The 20,278-nt window shown below is 39.8% G+C and overlaps 1 protein-coding gene across 3 annotated transcripts; it reads left to right on the top strand.

The window, feature by feature from the left end:
* Positions 1-14,821: 14,821 nt before the first annotated feature.
* On the top strand, positions 14,822-19,850 carry LOC117631070 (uncharacterized protein At4g26450). 3 transcript variants are annotated; one of them, XM_034364014.1, is made up of 5 exons: positions 14,822-17,295; positions 17,545-17,734; positions 17,940-17,994; positions 19,073-19,165; positions 19,470-19,850. In XM_034364014.1, exons 1-4 carry the CDS (start codon positions 15,341-15,343, stop codon positions 19,126-19,128), a joined length of 2,256 nt encoding a protein of 751 aa, XP_034219905.1. In that variant the 5' UTR covers positions 14,822-15,340; the 3' UTR covers positions 19,129-19,165; positions 19,470-19,850. The 3 variants fall into 3 exon arrangements, with proteins under 3 accessions (XP_034219905.1, XP_034219904.1, XP_034219906.1); XM_034364013.1 differs by lacking the exon at positions 19,470-19,850 and having other exon boundaries at positions 19,073-19,456; XM_034364015.1 differs by lacking the exon at positions 19,470-19,850 and having other exon boundaries at positions 17,940-18,018; positions 19,073-19,456.
* Positions 19,851-20,278: the final 428 nt, after the last annotated feature.

Genomic DNA, 20,278 nt, shown 5'->3' with positions numbered 1-20,278 from the left:
CATTTGTAAAAATAATTTTATCAACACAAAGAAAAATATTTGCACACCTATCAAACTGAATTTGGCAGGAAAATAGGAGGCAAATTCCAACCATAAAAGCTTGAAATACTTAGCCAAATAATTGGTAAGCAGAACAACGGCCATGTTGCATTACTTTCCAAAATGCCTATAGACCATTTACTATTCAAAACCAGATATTAAGAAACTGGAAAGGAAAATGCATGGGCTGTATATCTCAGCAGCATACAAGCAAATTATGTTAATGAATCACAAAACTGCAACTCAATCAGCTTAATCAGCTAGTTTTCCTCCGGCATTCATGGGTAAAGAGAAATCTCATATACCTGTAATGCATCATGTATGCTGCTGCCACTGGTTTGACTCAAAAGGAAGCGGAGCGGGTGAGCCTTGGCTTGGCTATCTTCTTGTCCTCTTCAAGAGGGATTAGTGAAAGATTGGCTGGGTTCTCGATCATCAGTTTAGCTACCAGATATCCTGAGATGCTCCAGGTCTTGTACTTCCTCGCTTGCTTCCTGACATATCTCCCTGCCTTGCCGTCATAGTATTCTGGCCACCCTTCTTTTGAGAGCCGTTGCTCCACCTGTTCAATTGCTCTCTTAGCAGTCTGAGGCCTCCCCGTCCTGATACATGCTGTAGTAAGCAACCACAGCAGTGCTACAAGACAGATGCAACAACATTAACCAATTGTTTTAGAACAAACACATAAGTCAGAATTCTGTGAACAAGCATCAAAATATCATGAATAGCACAACCATTTGGCACGCTTTCCCAAATTACATTCAGAAATGTATCCCACAACATTGATATACCCGAAGATTTCGATTGGAAAAGTGGTTACAATCAGCAAATAAAGATGTTTAAAATAAAAGATACTATGTCAGGTAAGTAGTGCTTGTAGCCTAGTTTACTAAATAAAAACAATAACTAGCCTACTCACATAAAGTGGGTACTAATGTTCATGAAATGTAATGAAAGGTCTCAGTCAAATAGAAGTAGCACTAGGCTTCAAGTAGAATAAAAGAACTGCAAATTGTAATATCAAGCAAATAGACACAGGGGACATTATCCGAAAGATTTACAAATCAACGGAAACTAACCAAACCAGCCCTGAGCCACCGTTATTTAAGCAAAAACCTTTATACTTTAATGTTGAAAATGACTACGAGAGGTGCTAAAATAAATAAACATAGCACGTAACAGAGACAAATCAAAACAAGACATGAACAAAAAGAACAGAAAAGATAAAGAGCTAATGCAAATAGCACATTGTGATAACACCATCTCCATGAGACTTACTTGGCCAAGAGCCACCATTGTGATAACTCCATGAAACTTCTCTGGGTTATCTGTTGCTGTTCGGAAATCTTCTTTACAAGTTAAATCCTTGAACACACTCACTCATATTGTTAATATTACGGAATAAATGGCCTAGGCGGGCTAGGCTGGGGCTAGGAGGTCTAGGCGGTTGCTGGGCGGGCACTAAGCAGTCTAGGCAGTTGCTAGGCGGTCTAGGCGGGTGCTAGGCGGGTAGGCGGTTGCTAGACGGTCTAGGCGGTTGCTAGGCAGGCACTAAGCGGTCTAGGCGGTTGCTAGGTGGTCTAGGAGGGAGCTAGGCGGGCGCTAGACGGGCTAGGCAGTCTAGGCGGTTACTAGGCGGTCACTAGGCGGCCGCTACGATCATCAATGGTGAAAAAGTTAAAACGCGGTGTATTGGTAGGGAAAATAGGAGGCCTTTGTAGCACGCCACCGCCAATTTGGAGACTTGACGAGTGTTACTATCAGCAAGACAACAACAACAAACCCTGCTCTGAATTTCTCCCACAACTCCTCAGAATTTCATCCAGTTTTGGGATCAGACAATAATTATTTGGAATTTTACGAGGATGATGATAATGACGAAGAAGATGGTGGTGGCTGGGAGCGTGGTACAGTTTAAAATATTCTATTTATAAAGCATAGCCGGCTGGCTATACGTTTAGAATATTCTGTTTATATTCGGCTATACTCTTCAACACATTCCATTTATAGAGTCCAGCCGCGCGGCTATACTGTTAGATATTCTACTTATAGAGTATTGCCGCTGGGCTATACTATTCTATTTATATAGTATAGCCGCGCGGCTATACTTTTAACATATTCTATTTATATAGTATAGCCGCGTGGCTATACTTTTAACATATTCTATTCCTTTGTGCATCTGAGAGTTTAGTCCAACCAAATTCTCTCTCTCCCTCTCTTTCTCTCTCTCAAATACCAAGAAAATGGCGAAAGGCGAACGCTGGGTGTTGTTGGTACTGGGGGACTACGTGGAAGACTACGAGGCGATGGTTCCATTTTAAGCACTGCAAGAATATGGAGTGTCCGTTGATGCCATCTGTCCTGGCAAGAAAGCTGGTGATATCTGTCGCACAACCATTCATCAACTTTCTCCTGCTCACCAGGTCACCCACCTCTGCTTCTTTTGCCTTTTCCTTTTTCTGTTTTTAATGAAAATCGTTTTATTTAGCCTCATTACATCAGTTGAGCACTGTCAATTGGTCTTTTCCATGCTCTGTAATTAAGTACTGTCCTATGTTGTTGATGGAAATATGATTACTGGGGCTACATATGAAGGCCATCCTGAGTTATTTAGGCTTTTTGTGAAGGCGCTAGGAGGTAACATAACTGGTTCAGATAGGAGGATCCTGTTTCTCCGTGGGGTAAGTTTTATTTTCCTTCGTAGTGCAATGAGAAACATGAAATTGCGATGCCGATCAATATTGAGTATATATAGTATCGAGATTTGCCCTTTTACAGATACTTCTGAAAGATAGTGAAAATAACCCGAATAGGCTTTACCAGATTTGCCACAATTCTGTCAGATTTCATAAGAACCTATTTTCTTGAAACCAGTTGTTTGTTTTCCCTTTAAATAGGGGTGGCAATTTCGGATACGACCCGATACACGACTCGAAACCCGCACGAGAAATTAGCGGGTTCAACCCGCACGATAAAAAAACAGGTCAATTTCGGGTCAACTCGTTCTGACCCGTTTAATAAACGGGTGGGTTTCGGGTCAACCCGCTAACCCGCTATAATACCTATCTAACCCGTTTATTAAACGGGTCGTGTCAACCCGTGTACAACCCGCTAACCCACTAAAAAATAAAGACAAATGGAGATTTCAAAACACACACAAGGGGTTTCGAACTCCTACCATCTTCATTTTTCTCAAACACCTTATCCACCATGCTACAAACAATTTTGTGATTTTATAGTATACCTTTTGATATTTATAATGTTTCTTTTTCTTTTGTGTTTTCCTTTCTTTTCGGTCTCTCTTCTCCTCTCCTCTTTTTTTTTTTTTCCCTTTTTTTTCGTTCTTTCTTCTTTCTCCCTTTTTTTCTTCTTCTCTCTTTTCCTTTCCTCTTCTCTCCTTTTTTTTTTCTTCTTTCTTTTCTTTCTCTTTAGTTTTCTCTCATCTTTCTTTTCTCTTTCTTTCTTTCCTTCAATCTTCTCTCTCTCTCTCTCTCTCTCTCTCTCTCTCTCTCTCTCTCTCTCTCTCTATTTTTCTTTCTTTCTTTCTTTCTTTTCCTTCTCTCTTCTCTCATCTCTCTATCTTTTTTTTTCTTTCTTTTCCTTATATTTTCTCTACTCTCTCTGTTTTTTTTAATTTAAATTTTTTCGGTTGTGGGTTTTGTAACATGCATGTTATTATTTATGAACCCGTTACACGACTCGAAACCCGCACGATAAAAGACGACCCGAACCCGACACGACGCGTTTATTAAATGGGTTGGGTTCGGGTTGAGCATTCTTGACACGTTTATTATTCCGACACGACACGAACCCGACACGACACGACCCATTGCCAGCCCTACCTTTAAAACCAAATCCTTTGAAGCATGCCTATACTTCTCTACCTACAATTCCAAAAGTTATACAACTTGACAAGCCTTAAAGCCCATCAGGTTTTGTGAGCTGGTTATTTTTTTTTTTTTTTTTTTTTTTTTTTTTTGAGGTCCTTTCCTATTGAAAGGGGCAATAGTATATTAAACTCACACACACAACACGGATGCTAGGACTCGAACCCAGGACCTTGCCTGAGGGAGTAAATACTCCAAACCACTACACTAGTGGGTCCTTTGCGTGAGCTGGTTATTTAACAGTGATAAGATGGTCCATAAATCAAGATTGGCTACCTGACAAACCTTAAAGCTCACCAAATTCAAAATACTATTTTACTTGTCAATATCAATAGTGATAAGATGGTCCATAAATCAAGTTTGGCTACGTGTTATAATTCACTAGTAAATCTAGGAAACCCCTTGACAAGAGTATATATAAATAGCATCGCCGTGTGGTTATATTATTTAAAATTAAAATTTAATCTGGGAAATTTCGCCGGCATAGACCTTTGTCGAAGAACATTCGTCGAGACAGGTTTCTCTTTCTTTAAAAAAAAAAAAATAACAATATAACATTAGTTTCTTTACTTTTGTTTTTTTAGCCTACTTCTTTAAATTAATATATGTAATTAAGTAATATGTTAGCCTTTTTTGACAGGACCCAACCCAATTTCCACTTTGAAATTCGAGCCAAGTCCTGTGCGTGTCCGACACCTGGCGAATGTCGGGCACAATTGTCCTTTTTACCCTTCTACTTCAATTCTTCTTTAGAATTGCCTTAGACTTCTACCGAAAATTCGGCAGAGTCTCCCCTGTATTTTTGACTTATCCCAAAATTTTCACCTGTCGAACAATCTCAAAAACCCTACCAACAACCAGACTAAGTCAACAAACAGATTCCAACCTCAGTTCCTTATGTTCAACATGATATCAGAGCATTTTCTAGGGTTTTCAAGGTTGCAAGGATTTTTTGCAAAACTTTACCTTGGCGCGGAAACTATAATTGGCCCGGTGGTGGATCCCGCGTACTTCTACGGCCTGGGGGCGAAAAACAAGTTGAAAATGTGAGTGGACCAAAAATAATGTTCTTCAAAAATAATTCTCATAAACATAATATCCCCCATTGTAAAAAGAAATTTAAGTAAATAAAACTGAATACTTACTTTCTACATCACGCATAGTCAATTCAAGGCATTCTATATCAGTCATATTCAAGCTCGAAAGTTTCATACAAAAACCACTGAATTCAAAGCTTTCATAAAAGTACTGAAATCAAATGCGTATAAAAACTCTGTACTCAGACCTTTCATAACTGAATAAATATAAAGGGATCTATGTCCGAAAAATAAGAAAAACTGATTTATTATAGCTGAAAATCAACATTTAATAAAGAAACTCAGAATCCTTTGAAAATACCACCGGTATGTACCCCTGTCATTTCCGTCAATTCCCTGGCAGGGCTCGGGCGTCACACAGACTTACCCGAGCCGCAAACTGGAGAAATCAGGGGACTATGATCAGCCTGTCCCGCCGGCAGATTCCTCGATGACACCAAGTCAACTCGAGTCGCTCTGGTAGGATGCAGGGGACCGTAGTCAGCCTGATCCGCAATCCTGGCAGGTCTCGGGGACATAAAGTCAGCCGAGCCGCAATCCTGGCAGGTCTCGGGACACCAAGTCTGCCGAGCCGCAAATCCTGGCACTCACGGTCCGAGCGTCCCCGAAACTCGTGAGGCAAAGTCAAGTGCACTGACTGAACTATAATCAGACTGGATGTCCGTAGACATCGGTCCGACTCTGGGTAATCACCATAAAGAAAAACGGGTACGAGGTGGTTTTAAAATAATGTCCTTTTAAAAAGAAATATCTGAATAATAACTGTAAAACTCAAGTCGTGCTGCGGTCTTAACTGATTCAAAACTCAAACTCTGTTTCTGTAACTGGTAAATAAGCAGCACCGACTTATAGAATTATTACTGTACTGATCATATTCAAGATTGTATTAAAACTTACTCAAAGACTGAATGAAGAAACTTACTCAAATAAACTCATTTATAAAACTCATTTATATAAAATCATTTATAAAATCTATTTTTATATAAAAGCACATCAATTCATATAAAAGCACATCAATTCATTCATGAAATCTGATTTATGAAAGAAGGTCCACTCACAGATGGTCCAAGCTACTTCGATCCCTCAGAGGTCTCCTTTACACTTCTGCCGAGCTCCTGGTGCCTGATTACCCCGAAAGATTAAATTAATAAACTGCTGAATAAAACGAAATTTAACTAAACACCCTGCCCCCGGCTCCTAGAAATACAAACACTTAATCAAGTTATTCCTATGCCCGCCTCAGCTTTTTAAACAGTTAGGCCGGCCTCAAGAGAGAACCTCGATAAGCCATGAGCTGCTCGATAGGCCGATCCGGGACCCCGTGGGTCCACGGTCTCCGATGGCCAAGCTGAGCTTCCCGAAAAGTTTCTCATAGGGCGGGAACCAAGTTCTGCGAAATTGGTCCGAATCGGACGGTCGGATTGGCTAAAATCGCGTTATCGCTTAAAACCCTAACCCTAGCCCCAGGGTTCGCGATTCCGGAGTATCCGGGACTCCGATTCGCAATCCGTCAAATCCTACGCGATCCTGAAGTCACGTAGACCGACCTATCCAAAATTCAGCGCAATCCAACGATCACACGACACTGCACCCACGGATCGCGCGATATGAAAAATCCGTTTCGGGGCTCAAACGGACTCCGAATTGAGATCCGCGAAATCCCACGTACTCGTGACGACACGAGGACCTCAAAACTGGCCAGAACCATGCCACCACCCTGACCCACGCGCTGCCACACGCGCGGGGCAGATCGGGTGTCCAAAGCGATTCGGGTGTGCCGAAAAAATCGTGGAACCGAGACTCCAAACTCCTACCCTAGGTAAAACTCCCCATTTGGAGTCACTTTTGTTCTTGGACTACCCCCAAAAAGTGACTGGAAATGGTAGTTTCGAAGGGCCGAAGTTTCGGCCAAACTTCAAGTCGAAAATTTAACCCCTTAACGCTAAAATCGATCGAAGCTCATATACCCATCATCTAGAACACGAAAAATAGCTGAGAAACCATACCTTACTCGATCGATTTGGTTGAGAAACGAAGGAGAACGAGCTCCCACAAATTTTCGAAAAAACTGTCGGACCCGGCCTGTTTCGTGGAAGTTTCCGGCTACTACAGTGGCGGATGGAGGCTGAGGAGGGGCAGGGCTGATAGAGGGAAGTGAGGTGGTTCGTTTGGGACCGGTATTGCCTGAAACGGTGGTCTGAGTTGGGAGAAATCGCTCTCTAAAGTCGGCTGGTCGAGATGGTTCGAGAGAGTGCAGCTGGGTTTATAAAAAAACTGAACTTCGAAATATTTACGGTTCTGCCACTGAGACTCTTTTGACCATAACTCCTTCGTTACAACTCCGATTCGGGTCTACTCCGTGTCTACGGACTCGTTTCGCCGTGCTCTACGCAACGGTGTAATCGAAATTACCAAATTCTTTCCCGATCAAAAAGTCAACTTTTTCCCTATTAAATAATGCAAGGGCAAAATTGTCTTTTCGCTAAAAGATATTTTCTTTACTTTTTAGATATTTTCTTTCTTTTTAGATATTTTGTTTTGGGTTCTTACAATCTACCCCCCTTATAAAAATTTCGTCCTCGAAATTTACTGCTCCGTGATTCCAAGCGGGGAAGGATTACTCCTGCATCTGCAACTCAGGTTGTTACACTGCAGATTACCATTGACGGCTAATTACCTTCCTCGCCAAAATCTGAACTGCTTGATTTCTACACGTTCTAATACTTCCTTGGGTCTGATACGACTAGGATTAACTCCCTTGTTTCCTTAAGTTTCATTATACTTTCCTTAAACGGTAACTATCAAGAATACTTATCTGAAGATCCTTCTTCTAGTACCCGCATTACTTCTTGCCAAACCTGGATTACTTTGAGTTTTCTTCTGCTTAATTCAATCAGATTCTTTATTTCCCACAATCTTTTCAAGATTCCGATGAACCTTGCTTAACATTCTTTCTTCATACTTGGATGATCCGTACTATGTCTCGAGTAAGGCATCTATTAGAAACATCTAGTCCAAGGAAACCCAACAACTGTCACTTATGGCATACTCTCAAATCAGCATCTTTTTATTCAAATCCTTCTTGAAACTGTAGTACATTATGTCCCAATAACTTTTCCACAATTTGAATCATTTTCTTCAGCTGGTCATCTGTCTAGAGTGAATTACGATATCAAGCTGAAATCAAGGCCCAAAACTTCTTTTACCTGAGTCCAGCTGAAACTTAACTTGGATTTCTAATTCTAAACTGTAGAGACTGTCATCCCGCTAGCAGGGTTCAGAAGGGTACCTACCACTTCTGGCACACTAGGGCAACGTCTCCTGTTAGAGCTTATCAACACCTGTCTCTCCACACTTTTGGCTACACTAGCCTTAAAACAATTTGCAATATTACCATTCTAACTGGTTTCTCTACTGGCATTAGCTCCAATTCGATGGCCTCCAAGCCTGCGGTCGTTCGATGATGGAAAACTGTAATCACCACTGTAGTATCTCTCTTGATCTCTTCCTGAGTAAGATTATCTCCTTCCTAATACTGTGTACAGAGTGCACCCCATAGTCTGCCCCTTATCTGGCTGGGACAGACATCACCACTAACTAATCACAATACCTGGGATGGAGGCTTTTTAACCTTAACGCAACTAAGTACTACTTCTTACTTTCCGATCTCTGTTATACATGAAACCTTTTTCTCATATTCAAGTTTAACCATTTTCCTCTATGCTGTTATAAAAACTCCTTTATTCACTCCTTCATGAATGAGATTGACTATCACCTTCTGTTCCCAAACTGCTTACTCCGATTCCTGCCCAAAACTTTATTCTCCTGTGGAACAACCAGGATCTCTATGACCTACTATATACCTTCAACTCAATCCTCTTTTACTACTAGATACCATTATGATTTCAATTTATAGTTCTTACTCCTGTTTACTTGATCCACCCATCCTGCGGATGGATCCCTGGCTGATTATAGCCTGGGCTAATATCTCCAGGGTTTACTGCGTGTTAGGATCTCCCTGTCTACTAGGTATAGTAGGTACGGCTCCTTACACACCCCTTACTAAATATTACCATACCGGTTCAGATACCGATGCAGCTCCTGTCTGACTTGGGAATTTCATCCCCTTACATCGGGATAACTATCTAATTTTCCTACGGATACCACCACCATTTGGGCCCAACTTGAGAAGAGAACGAAAATGCACAGAGGGCGAAGTCTACAGGAAGTAAAACCTATGCTCTGATACCAAATTGACAGGACCCAACCCAATTTCCACTTTGAAATTCGAGCCAAGTCCTGTGCGTGTCCGACACCTAGCGAATGTCGGGCACAATTGTCCTTTTTACCCTTCTTACTTCAATTCTTCTTTAAAATTGCCTTAGACTTCTGCCGAAAATTCGGCAGAGTCTCCCCTGTATTTTTGACTTATCCCAAAATTTTCACCTGTCAAACAATCTCAGAAACCCTACCAACAGCCAGACTAAGTCAACAAACAGATTCCAACCTCAGTTCCTTATGTTCAACATGATATCAGAGCATTTTCTAGGGTTTTCAAGGTTGCAAGGATTTTCTGCAAAACTTTACCTTGGCGCGGAAACTATAATTGGCCCGGTGGTGGATCCCGCGTACTTCTACGGCCTGGGGGCGAAAAACAAGTTGAAAATGTGAGTGGACCAAAAATAATGTTCTTCAAAAATAATTCTCATATAACATAAAATCCCCCATTGTAAAAAGAAATTTAACTAAATAAAACTGAATACTTACTTTCTACATCACGCATAGTCAATTCAAGGCATTCTATATCAGTCATATTCAAGCTCGAAATTTTCATACAAAAACCACTGAATTCAAAGCTTTCATAAAAGTACTGAAATCAAACGCGTATAAAAACTCTGTACTCAGACCTTTCATAACTGAATAAATATAAAGGGATCTATGTCCGAAAAGTCAGAAAAAACTAATTTATAATAGCTGAAAATCAACATTTAATAATGAAACTCAGAATCCTTTGAAAATACCACCAGTATGTACCCCTGTCATTTCCGTCAATTCCCTGGCAGGTCTCGGGCGTCACACAGACTTACCCGAACCGCAAACTGGCGAAATCAGGGGACTATGATCAGCCTGTCCCGCCGGCAGATTCCTCGATGACACCAAGTCAACTCGAGTCGCTCTGGCAGGGCGCAGGGGACCGTAGTCAGCCTGATCCGCAATCCTGGCAGGTCTCGGGGACATAAAGTCAGCCGATCCGCAATCCTGGCAGGTCTCGGGACACCAAGTCTGCCGAGCCGCAAATCCTGGCACTCACGGTCCGAGCGTCCCCGAAACTCGTGAGGCAAGTCAAATGCACTGACTGAACTATAATCAGACTGGATGTCCGTAGACATCGGTCCGACTCTGGGTAATCACCATAAAGAAAAACGGGTACGAGGTGGTTTTAAAATAATGTGCTTTTAAAAAGAAATATCTGAATAATAACTGTAAAACTCAAGTCGTGCTGCGGTCTTAACTGATTCAAAACTCAAACTCTTTTTCTGTAACTGGTAAATAAGCAGCACCGACTTATAGAATTATTACTGTACTGCTCATATTAAAAATCGTATTAAAACTTACTCAAAGACTGAATGAAGAAACTTACTCAAATAAACTCATTTATAAAACTCATTTATATAAAATCATTTATAAAATCTATTTTATATAAAAGCACATCAATTCATATAAAAGCACATCAATTCATTCATGAAATCTGATTTATGAAAGAAGGTCCACCCACAGATGGTCCAAGCTACTTCGATCCCTCAGAGGTCTCCTTTACACTTCCTGCCGAGCTCCTGGTGCCTGATTACCCCGAAAGATTAAATTAATAAACTGCTGAATAAAACGAAATTTAACTAAACACCCTGCCCCCGGCTCCTAGAAATACAAACACTTAATCAAGTTATTCCTATGCCCGCCTCAGCTTTTTAAACAGTTAGGCCGGCCTCAAGAGAGAACCTCGATAAGCCATGACTTGCTCGATAGGCCGATCCGGGACCCCGTGGGTCCACGGTCTCCGATGGCCAAGCTGAGCTTCCCTGAAAGGTTTCTCATAGGGCGGGAACCAAGTTCTGCGAAATTGGTCCGAATCGGACGGTCGGATTGGCTAAAATCGCGTTATCGCTTAAAACCCTAACCCTAGCCCCAGGGTTCGCGATTCCGGAGTATCCGGGACTCCGATTCGCAATCCGTCAAATCCTACGCGATCCTGAAGTCACGTAGACCGACCTATCCAAAATTCAGCGCAATCCAATGATCACACGACACTGCACCCACGGATCGCGCGATATGGAAAATCCGTTCGGGGCTCAAACGGACTCCGAATTGAGATCCGCGAAATCCCACGTACTCGTGACGACACGAGGACCTCAAAACTGGCCAGAACCATGCCACCACCCTGACCCACGCGCTGCCACACGCGCGGGGCAGATCGGGTGTCCAAAGCGATTCGGGTGTGCCGAAAAAATCGTGGAACCGAGACTCCAAACTCCTACCCTAGGTAAAAAACCCCATTTGGAGTCACTTTTGTTCTTGGACTACCCCCAAAAAGTGACCGGAAATGGTAGTTTCGAAGGGCCGAAGTTTCGGCCAAACTTCAAGTCGAAAATTTAACCCCTTAACGCTAAAATCGATCGAAGCTCATATACCCATCATCTAGAACACGAAAAATAGCTGAGAAACCATACCTTACTCGATCGATTTGGTTGAGAAACGAAGGAGAACGAGCTCCCACAAATTTTCGGAAAAACTGTCGGACCCGGCCTGTTTCGTGGAAGTTTCCGGCTACTACAGTGGCGGATGGAGGCTGAGGAGGGGCAGGGCTGATAGAGGGAAGTGAGGTGGTTCGTTTGGGACCGGTATTGCCTGAAACGGTGGTCTGAGTTGGGAGAAATCGCTCTCTAAAGTCGGCTGGTCGAGATGGTTCGAGAGAGTGCAGCTGGGTTTATAAAAACTGAACTTCGAAATATTTACGGTTCTGCCACTGAGACTCTTTTGACCATAACTCCTTCGTTACAACTCCGATTCGGGTCTACTCCGTGTCTACGGACTCGTTTCGCCGTGCTCTACGCAACGGTGTAATCGAAATTACCAAATTCTTTCCCGATCAAAAAGTCAACTTTTCCCCTATTAAATAATGCAAGGGCAAAATTGTCTTTTCGCTAAAAGATATTTTCTTTACTTTTTAGATATTTTCTTTCTTTTTAGATATTTTGTTTTGGGTTCTTACATTTTTAAATTACTTTAATTAGTAATTATATTTTAAACAACAAATAGAATAATGAAATTAAATAGAGATTTTCTATTTAAAGCCCACACTTCTCTTAGTTCACCCCATGTTCTAAGTTCACCCCAATTTTTAATTTAAAATTTCACAATTTCTAAGAAAACCCCACTATCTTCCCAAACTACCCTTAAATACACCCCAAACTGAAAAAATGAGAAATAAAAGAAATTTTCTATTTAAACCCCACAAACTACCCTTAGAGGAGGAATGTATACAGCTTTGGGGAGATCATGCTGAAAATTTTAAGCAATGGCAGATTGACGAATTTAGGAGCAAGCATACAAAGCAAGTCAAGGGAAGTTGTTATGAGAGAAATTTACAATGAGAATGAAATTGGTACAAACGTTCCGGTGCAAGAGGAGATAAAACTGGTACTTGAGGTTGCTACACTTTGCATTAGGAGTAGGCCATCAATGGAGAATACATTGAAGCTTTTATCAGAGTGGAAAAGCAACAAGAAAAATAACCCAACTATTGAAGCAGCAGCAGTAGGATTATGATTTTAGATGCATACTGGAATTCTAGAAGTGATAATAATATTACTGTTCATAGCCAAAAAAAAAAAAACACAAACAAACCCAAATCTGAAATTTAATGTTTTCTAGAGAAAGAGAACAGCTTTACCAAAACATTAGGTATTAAAAAAAACAAAACAAAAGCAATCAACAAAGGGAAGAGAATGAGATCATTACAACCAAAGAATCAACAAGTCTTTCCATTAGCTCCCATGTAGATTTTAAAGAGGCATGCTCGTCAATGTTCTATGTCTCTGGCAATATGATGTAGAAGAGTTTGCATTTTTCTAAAACTTAATATGAAGAGTGGTGGGGTGTGTGAGGTGTGTGTAAAGATGTACTAGGGTTAAGTATTAAGTTGGATGACCTTTTTTGTCTTTTTACACAATAATAAAACTTACAACTTAATTATTTAAGTATTGAGGTGAACAAAGAGAAGTGTGAGGTTTAAATAGAAAATCTCATTAAATATGACGTTTGCTCCACTAGAATACAACTTTCTAAATCAGAGTCCTAGCACTAGGGCTTTGATTTCTAGTGAAATTTGTATGTTTATCTATGCGGCTATACAAGAATGATGATATGAATGTTCTCTGTGAATTTACACAACAAACTCAAGCAAACAAAAACATTATATGATATTTGTATTTTAAAAATAATTCAAATAATTAATTAACTAGTCAGGGTTAATTTAAATCACAGAGCCCAAGAGCCCCAAGGCCCAAGACTAACCTTTTGATTAATTTAAATACATATTACTTAACCATTACACGCATAATTCTCACATATTATTGAATAAAAATAAAATAAATATAGCTGTCTGGCTATACCCAATTCTTCTTACTTGCTTTAAAAATAGTATAGTCGTATGCTCTACTTGTTTGACGCGTGGCGCCTAGGCGCTGAGCCGGTCTTTATATATTCATATATAGTATAGCCGACCGGCTATACTAGATTGTTTTTGAAATTTTTTAAGAAATAGTATAGCCGTGAGGCTATACGCGGTTCCCTAATTTTTTTTAAAAATAGTATAGCCGGCCAGCTTTACTGTTTTGACACGTGGCGCTTAGAGGGCGTCTTTTTTTTTTTTTGTCTATATAAATAGCATAGCCATGCGGCTATACTTTTTAAAATGAAATTTTAATTTGGGATATTTCGCCGGCATAGACCTTTGCTGACGAACATTTGTCGGGACAACTTTTTCTTTTTAAAAAAAAAAAAGTATAAAATTAGTTCCTTTATTTTTGTTTTTTGGCCCACTTCTTTAATTTAATATATGTAATTAAGTAATATGTTAGTCTTTTTTAATTACTTTAATTAATAATTATATTTTAAACAACAAATAGAATAATGAAATTAAATATGGAGTTTGCTCCACTAGGATTCAACTTTCTAAATCAAAGTCCTATTATTAGGACTTTGATTTCTAGTGAAATTTGTGTGTTTATCTATACGGACCCAAGATTTAAAAATGGCGTGGGCTAAGTTTTTCTTAGGTACTTACAACTTATTGAAAACTCAACGGGTGAATTTTATTAATGAAAAAAAAAACAAAAAACAAAAAAAAAACACCAAGGACATAATGAACCTCACCTCTCAAAATGCTAGTATGTAGATAAAAACATACTTAATTTTTTTGTTTTATAGTACAAACGATAGTCTAAAATAGTAGATATTAAATAATTTTTTCCTACTATTTTAAATTAGCAGGCTTGGCAAGTGGGTGGGCTTTTCTTTTGGGTTTTATTCCTTTTCAAAAACTGGTGATATGGTATGGGCTGGTTTTGGGCCGTTGAAAATTCAAATTTGTTTTCTGGTAAAATGTTAAAAATAAAGTTATCTGAGACTAATATCTGCAGCGTCGTATTTAAAGAAAATGGTTAAAATGACGGTAGTGCGGAGGTGACGTAGAGGCAATTACGGATTATATAATTTAATTTTCATCCCTTATTCACTTTCTTCCTAAAAGTAAATAACTAAAAATCAAACCTGCTCTGCTGATCACCGAAAAATTGACTGAAAAACAAGCTCGGCCTCCATTTCATTGCAAAAGGGGGAAAATGGAGAGAGCTAGGATTCTCAGATTGAGATTGGGAATTTGAGGTGGATCTGCAATTGAAAACTCCGTGATACGAATTTTGGAGCTGTTTGGATCGAATCAAATTCGATTTTCCAAAATCTAGAAAGTAAGGTCAGAATTTCAGCTGTTCCTCCCGAGAGACAAATCTGTTCTTGTAAATTTTGAATTTCGAATCTTTGGTATGAAAATATAGAAAGATCGAAACAAAGAGAGGCAATTTTTAGGGGTTACGCTTTGGATGAACAGCTGTTGGTAGGTGGGTAACCTCATTTGAGCTCAATTCTGAATTGCAAGGTACCTGAAACCCACAAGAACACTCTTTTCGGCGATTCACTGAATTTGTAGCTTAATTTTCTAAGAATTCATCTTTCATTTGTATTATAATCCACACAAAAAATATGCATGCCCGGCATCGCAATCCTGGAAATGGGTACAGGTCCAATTCCATGGGTATGGGGATGGGCATGGCTCCCAATTCTCGGATCTCCCCAGAGACTTCTCTGAGGGGCCATAGCTTTTACACCTCCGAACACCGAAACTTCAATCGCGGTTTTGGCCGCCCCAAATCTTTCCAGCCACCTCCAGCTCCGCCGCCTCCGCCTCCAGCTCCGCCCCGCAAAGGCGACATCTTTATGGAAGCGGGGCGCCTTGCCGCTGAGTATTTGGTATCTCAGGGGCTGCTGCCTCCGAATGCCCCCTCCGCCAAATGGCAGAACACTAGTTTAAAGAAGCAAGTGGGGGAGTTTCAGGAGGCTGACCATTTACAAATTGCATCAGAAGGCCGGACTTCGGCTCTTGCTCGGTTGGGGAATTCGGTTTCGGATGGAGGGTCAAGAAGGGGAAGGTTTGGTGTTGATGAATTTAGCAGCAACACAAGGAATCATTTCAAGGGAAAGAGGAGAAATGGGGCTGGATCGTATCGGGGTGGTTATGGCTCGGATTGGGGACGAGACTATGGCAGGAGTGGTTCATTCTCGGATAGACATAGTAGGGCTTCCTCTGATAGGGAGGGTGATGAGGGTTCTGTTTCTGGACACCATGAGGAGCAGAAGCTCAGTAAAGATGCTGGTAATAATGCATTGCAACAAAACTCCAGTCCAAGCGAGTTGAGGCCCAAGAGTGAGGATGCAGTGGATTCGGAATCTAAATTGAACAAGGGCCGATACCCAGATGATGATATGAGTTCAAAACCAAGTTCTTCTGGACCTTGGAAAGATGGACCAAATGAAACTGATGAAGTTGGTGAGGAACCTGCCAAGGTATCGGATAAAGAGATGAAGGATCAAGATTGTGCCAACAATGAGGAAACTGAGAAACAAGGTGTTTCGGAGAACTTACTGATGCAGCTTGGTGCTGCAGAAGCTGAGGGTGAGGGTGATTCCTCAGGCAAGAATGGGACTGACTTGCTAACACTGTGCAAATTTGCCAAGGTGCCCACTAGAATCCGCTCATCATTGACGCATAGGGGTCCAAAGGTTGATGATCCACTTCCAAATACCCAAGAGGGGACCACCTCTGACGCTGGCGTCGAACACAAAGAATGTCAAGCTTTAGTTAAAAACGGTTCCGTTGATGTTTCTTTAGGTACCACACTATTAGATAAAACTCATTATGATAATTGTCTCAACCCTGAAACTTCTAAAGCTCAGTCCAGTCATTCTGCTGAAAATTTGGTAGAATCAGGTTCTGAATATGGTAGTATTGAGCAGGACAGATATGCAAGGTCCCAGTCTTTGCCAGGTAGAGCTTTTGTAAATGTGCAAGAATCAACTCAGGGACCTGTAGGGCTTAGGAGTTCCAGCTTTGTAGTTAAGGAAAGGGGTGAGAAAAGGGTTTTAGAAGAACATGATCAGCTGGAGGAAGCCAAAAAACCAAGACAATGGCTTCCTTACATGGTTACAGAGGCAGATGATTGTTTTGGGCTTTCAAACTTGAGTGAAAAGAAAGTAAATTCACTGGAAGAAAACGGTTCTGGTGAGAAATTGATTATAGCTGTTGATCAGGAGAGCTCGGTGATGAATGAATCCCAATCCCAAAAAGATGGAGGTGAAGCCTGCATCGAGTTTGTGCCAGAAAAGAAGCCTTTTCAGAATTCATTCAAGATCTGCGACCTTAATCTCATGCAGGTTTGTGATGCACATGAGAATCGTGATACTGATCCTATAATAGATTATCGGGCTAATTCTGGAATGAAGAAAAAAGTAGCTCCTGTTGATGTTGACTTATCAATGAATAACTCCAATGTGTCTGGTGAGAACAGTAGACACACTGTCGATGTTAAAGAGATTGAAGTCATTGATTTAGAAAATGACTCTATCCAAGAAAACAAAGCCTTCAATGATGCAGAAAGAAAGTAAGTTTATCCTATTAGCATTCAACTTCGTGAAATTCATATGATTTTCTATTTGGATAATAATATAGTAAAACCTTGGTTCCCATAAAAGAAAAAACGTTGTAGAATAGTCAGTTTGGCTCTCTCCCTTTAGATTTAAGTGCTTTGTGAACTGCAGCTGATAGTTTTTTCTTTGTTAGTCTGTTTTTTTTTTCCTAGTTTCTTTGACATGTATTTTTCTTTTTGATCTAATTTTGTTTCAATATACAGGCCACAGACCGAATTTACTCCTCTGGAGGGCTTTCCTAACCATGCACAGAATACTAGTGATATCCCTGATGTTCAAGATGGTTATGGACTTATGATCTCGGAATTGCTGGGAAACGATTTCCCAAATTGTTCTTCAGTACCAGAGGATCTTAATTCAATGCATAACGAAATTGGCCTTCATAATGGAGAGGTACTGTCATTAATTCAATGCATAATGCCTGGTGGTTATTTGATCTGAAATGCATATAAATGGATTACTTGAATTTATACATCTATACGCACTCATAATTGTTCCCATTTGGCTTATGTCTTGTGATGGAAATGCATTGCTATAAGCATATGTCTCACACGTTAAACAACTGATGTTTCTCCTTTTATTTGGCTGATTGTTTCAGGAGACTCTTGCCGACGATGATGCAATATATATGGCTCTTGGAGAAATACCATTAAGTATGCCACATTTTTAATACACTGGTTTGTTTTCTAATGAATCTCAAATGTCAAGTTCTGTCTGAGTGATGTTTGGATTATTGGTGTGGGTGTGGGTGTGTGTGTTAGAACATTTATATGGTAGTGTGCTTTTAGCTATTACATGCCTTGTACCAACTACCAGCAAGTTAGTGCACAAATTTCCATATATTTAATCAATTTTGACAGCTTTTGGTCATCCTAGAATGGGTGGAAGCAAAGGAAATGCTCAATAAGTAACCTAAGCTGTACCTTTCAACTCGTTATATGTGTTTGAATATGTTGCACCTCACATGAATATGAGATGGGAATTGTAAATTAGTGATACTAGATGTAACTTGAACAAGTTTTGCTCCAAAAGAACCTAAATTAAAATGAGAAAAACTAGAATGAGTTGCTTGAGGTAATTAATAGTCTCTAATATATGTTTGCTTTTATACTCTTTCCTTCAGTTTTGCAACTTTCTGGACGAACACAGAATCCGGTTGATTAAAGCACGAAACTTCTTTTCATAGGAAAACAATTTTGTCTACCATTATTTATCTGTAGATTTTCTCAAATCTGATAGGGGTGCAGGTGTAACAATTAAACCTCGGTAAAGTTGTTTCAGTTCCATTTAAAATTCGTTGAAGAAACTCAAAAATATTACCCATGAGTTAGTTACATAAAACACATATGGATATTTAAATGTTAGGTTGCTAGTAGTAATTTAAAGGAAAATGGCTACTAGGTTTTTATCATTATAGTGTAGCAACCATGTAGTAGAGTTCGAAATGAGGAAGCTTTTACGCAAAATGACTGAAAGGTAGGGGTTATTGATTAGTGTGAATACGTTTTTTGTCGGAGAAAAGTCCTGGGTTGCAGCAAATTTTGCAACAAGGATCTGAAGAAGTACTGATTTATGGGTTTTCACTATCTTAAAAAATTAGGAAGCGTAATTATTGCAATTTGTTGTGTGATGCATTTACCTTTAATGGTATTTTTGGCTCTTCAACTTTATACTATTTCTCCAATCCTTTATTTTGCTTGTCTAACAATACTTCTTAAATTACTTATGCAGCCTTTTTGAGGCCCTGGGAGCAGCCAACCCCGCAGGAATATGAGAAGCCCTTTTGATCCAGCCAATCATAAAATTTCTCAGATGTATAACTCGGTATGCTTAGTGTTGGTCATTGTGGGTTCTTTTGTCCTATTACTAGCTCTATTAAGTGGCAACCTTGCTTTGATTGATTTTTTTTTTTTCTTTTTTTCACTTATTAAGGGTGCAAGTAAATCTCTTCCTCTTGTAGGATGTTTAAGGATGTTGAATGATTTTAATTCTCTGTTACACCTTGTTCTTACATGAAACATGTTAATCATGTTGAATGGCAGTAGTGGTTGCCATCTGTTACTTGCTGTTTTCGGTTCCTCAGTGACTTAACACATAGATCTTACACTTTGTTCATATTGATTGGCAGAAATGGTTGAACTCATTTGGTACCTTCTTTCGTCGCTGACTTAACATATACAAATGATGCTAAGGTTAGGTGTTACACACAGAGAGTAATATTACATAGTAAATATTGAAGACAGATAATCCATGACATTGTGGTGATTGGAAGTCCGTTATATGACTACTGGGATCTTAACCATTTCAACTCCCCGCATATTAGGGTTTTAGCCCAGATAAACTAGTTTGTTCGCAAATCTCCAAATCTTCATATTTTTCCTTTGTTCAAATGGATTCGTTGTCAAGATAATTTGTAAAAGGTTTGCACTACTTGTTTTGAGTTGTGATGGGAGAGTCTCTATTGTTGCATTGGTGTTTGATAACCCTATAAGAAAAAGTGTTCCTCGAACTTTCATTTCCTCTAGTTCTTTCAAGAACCCAAATTTCATTGTGTTTTCTAGAGAAGCTACAAGCCTGCTCAACTGAACATGCTGTCCTTGAGTGGACAGATTCCACAACTTCTTTGGAGAAATATCTCATTCTGTCATCTTGATATGGAGCACATAGAGAGATAGACTACATCATGCCTTTATCTTATTTCTTACATTTCTTTTGTTTTTCAATTTGAAAATTTTGCTTTTTCAATAAAGAATTGGCCTTTGAATATAATAAAATCTAGAGGTGTGAGTTGCTTGAGAATGGATGAGAACTGCTATGATGAATGAGTGATACTGCTTCCTCAAGTTCACATGCCTGAAAGTCCCTAGAAAGAGAGAGTTTATGAAATTCACATATAAGGTTGCTGTTGGAGCTCAAATTTTTGGTCCAATCTGAAAA

This window comes from Prunus dulcis, chromosome 6, assembly GCF_902201215.1.
Source record: "Prunus dulcis chromosome 6, ALMONDv2, whole genome shotgun sequence".
NCBI lineage: Eukaryota > Viridiplantae > Streptophyta > Magnoliopsida > Rosales > Rosaceae > Prunus > Prunus dulcis.
Note: the sequence above shows the minus strand (reverse complement) of the source record. Positions and strands in the feature narration are given on the sequence as shown.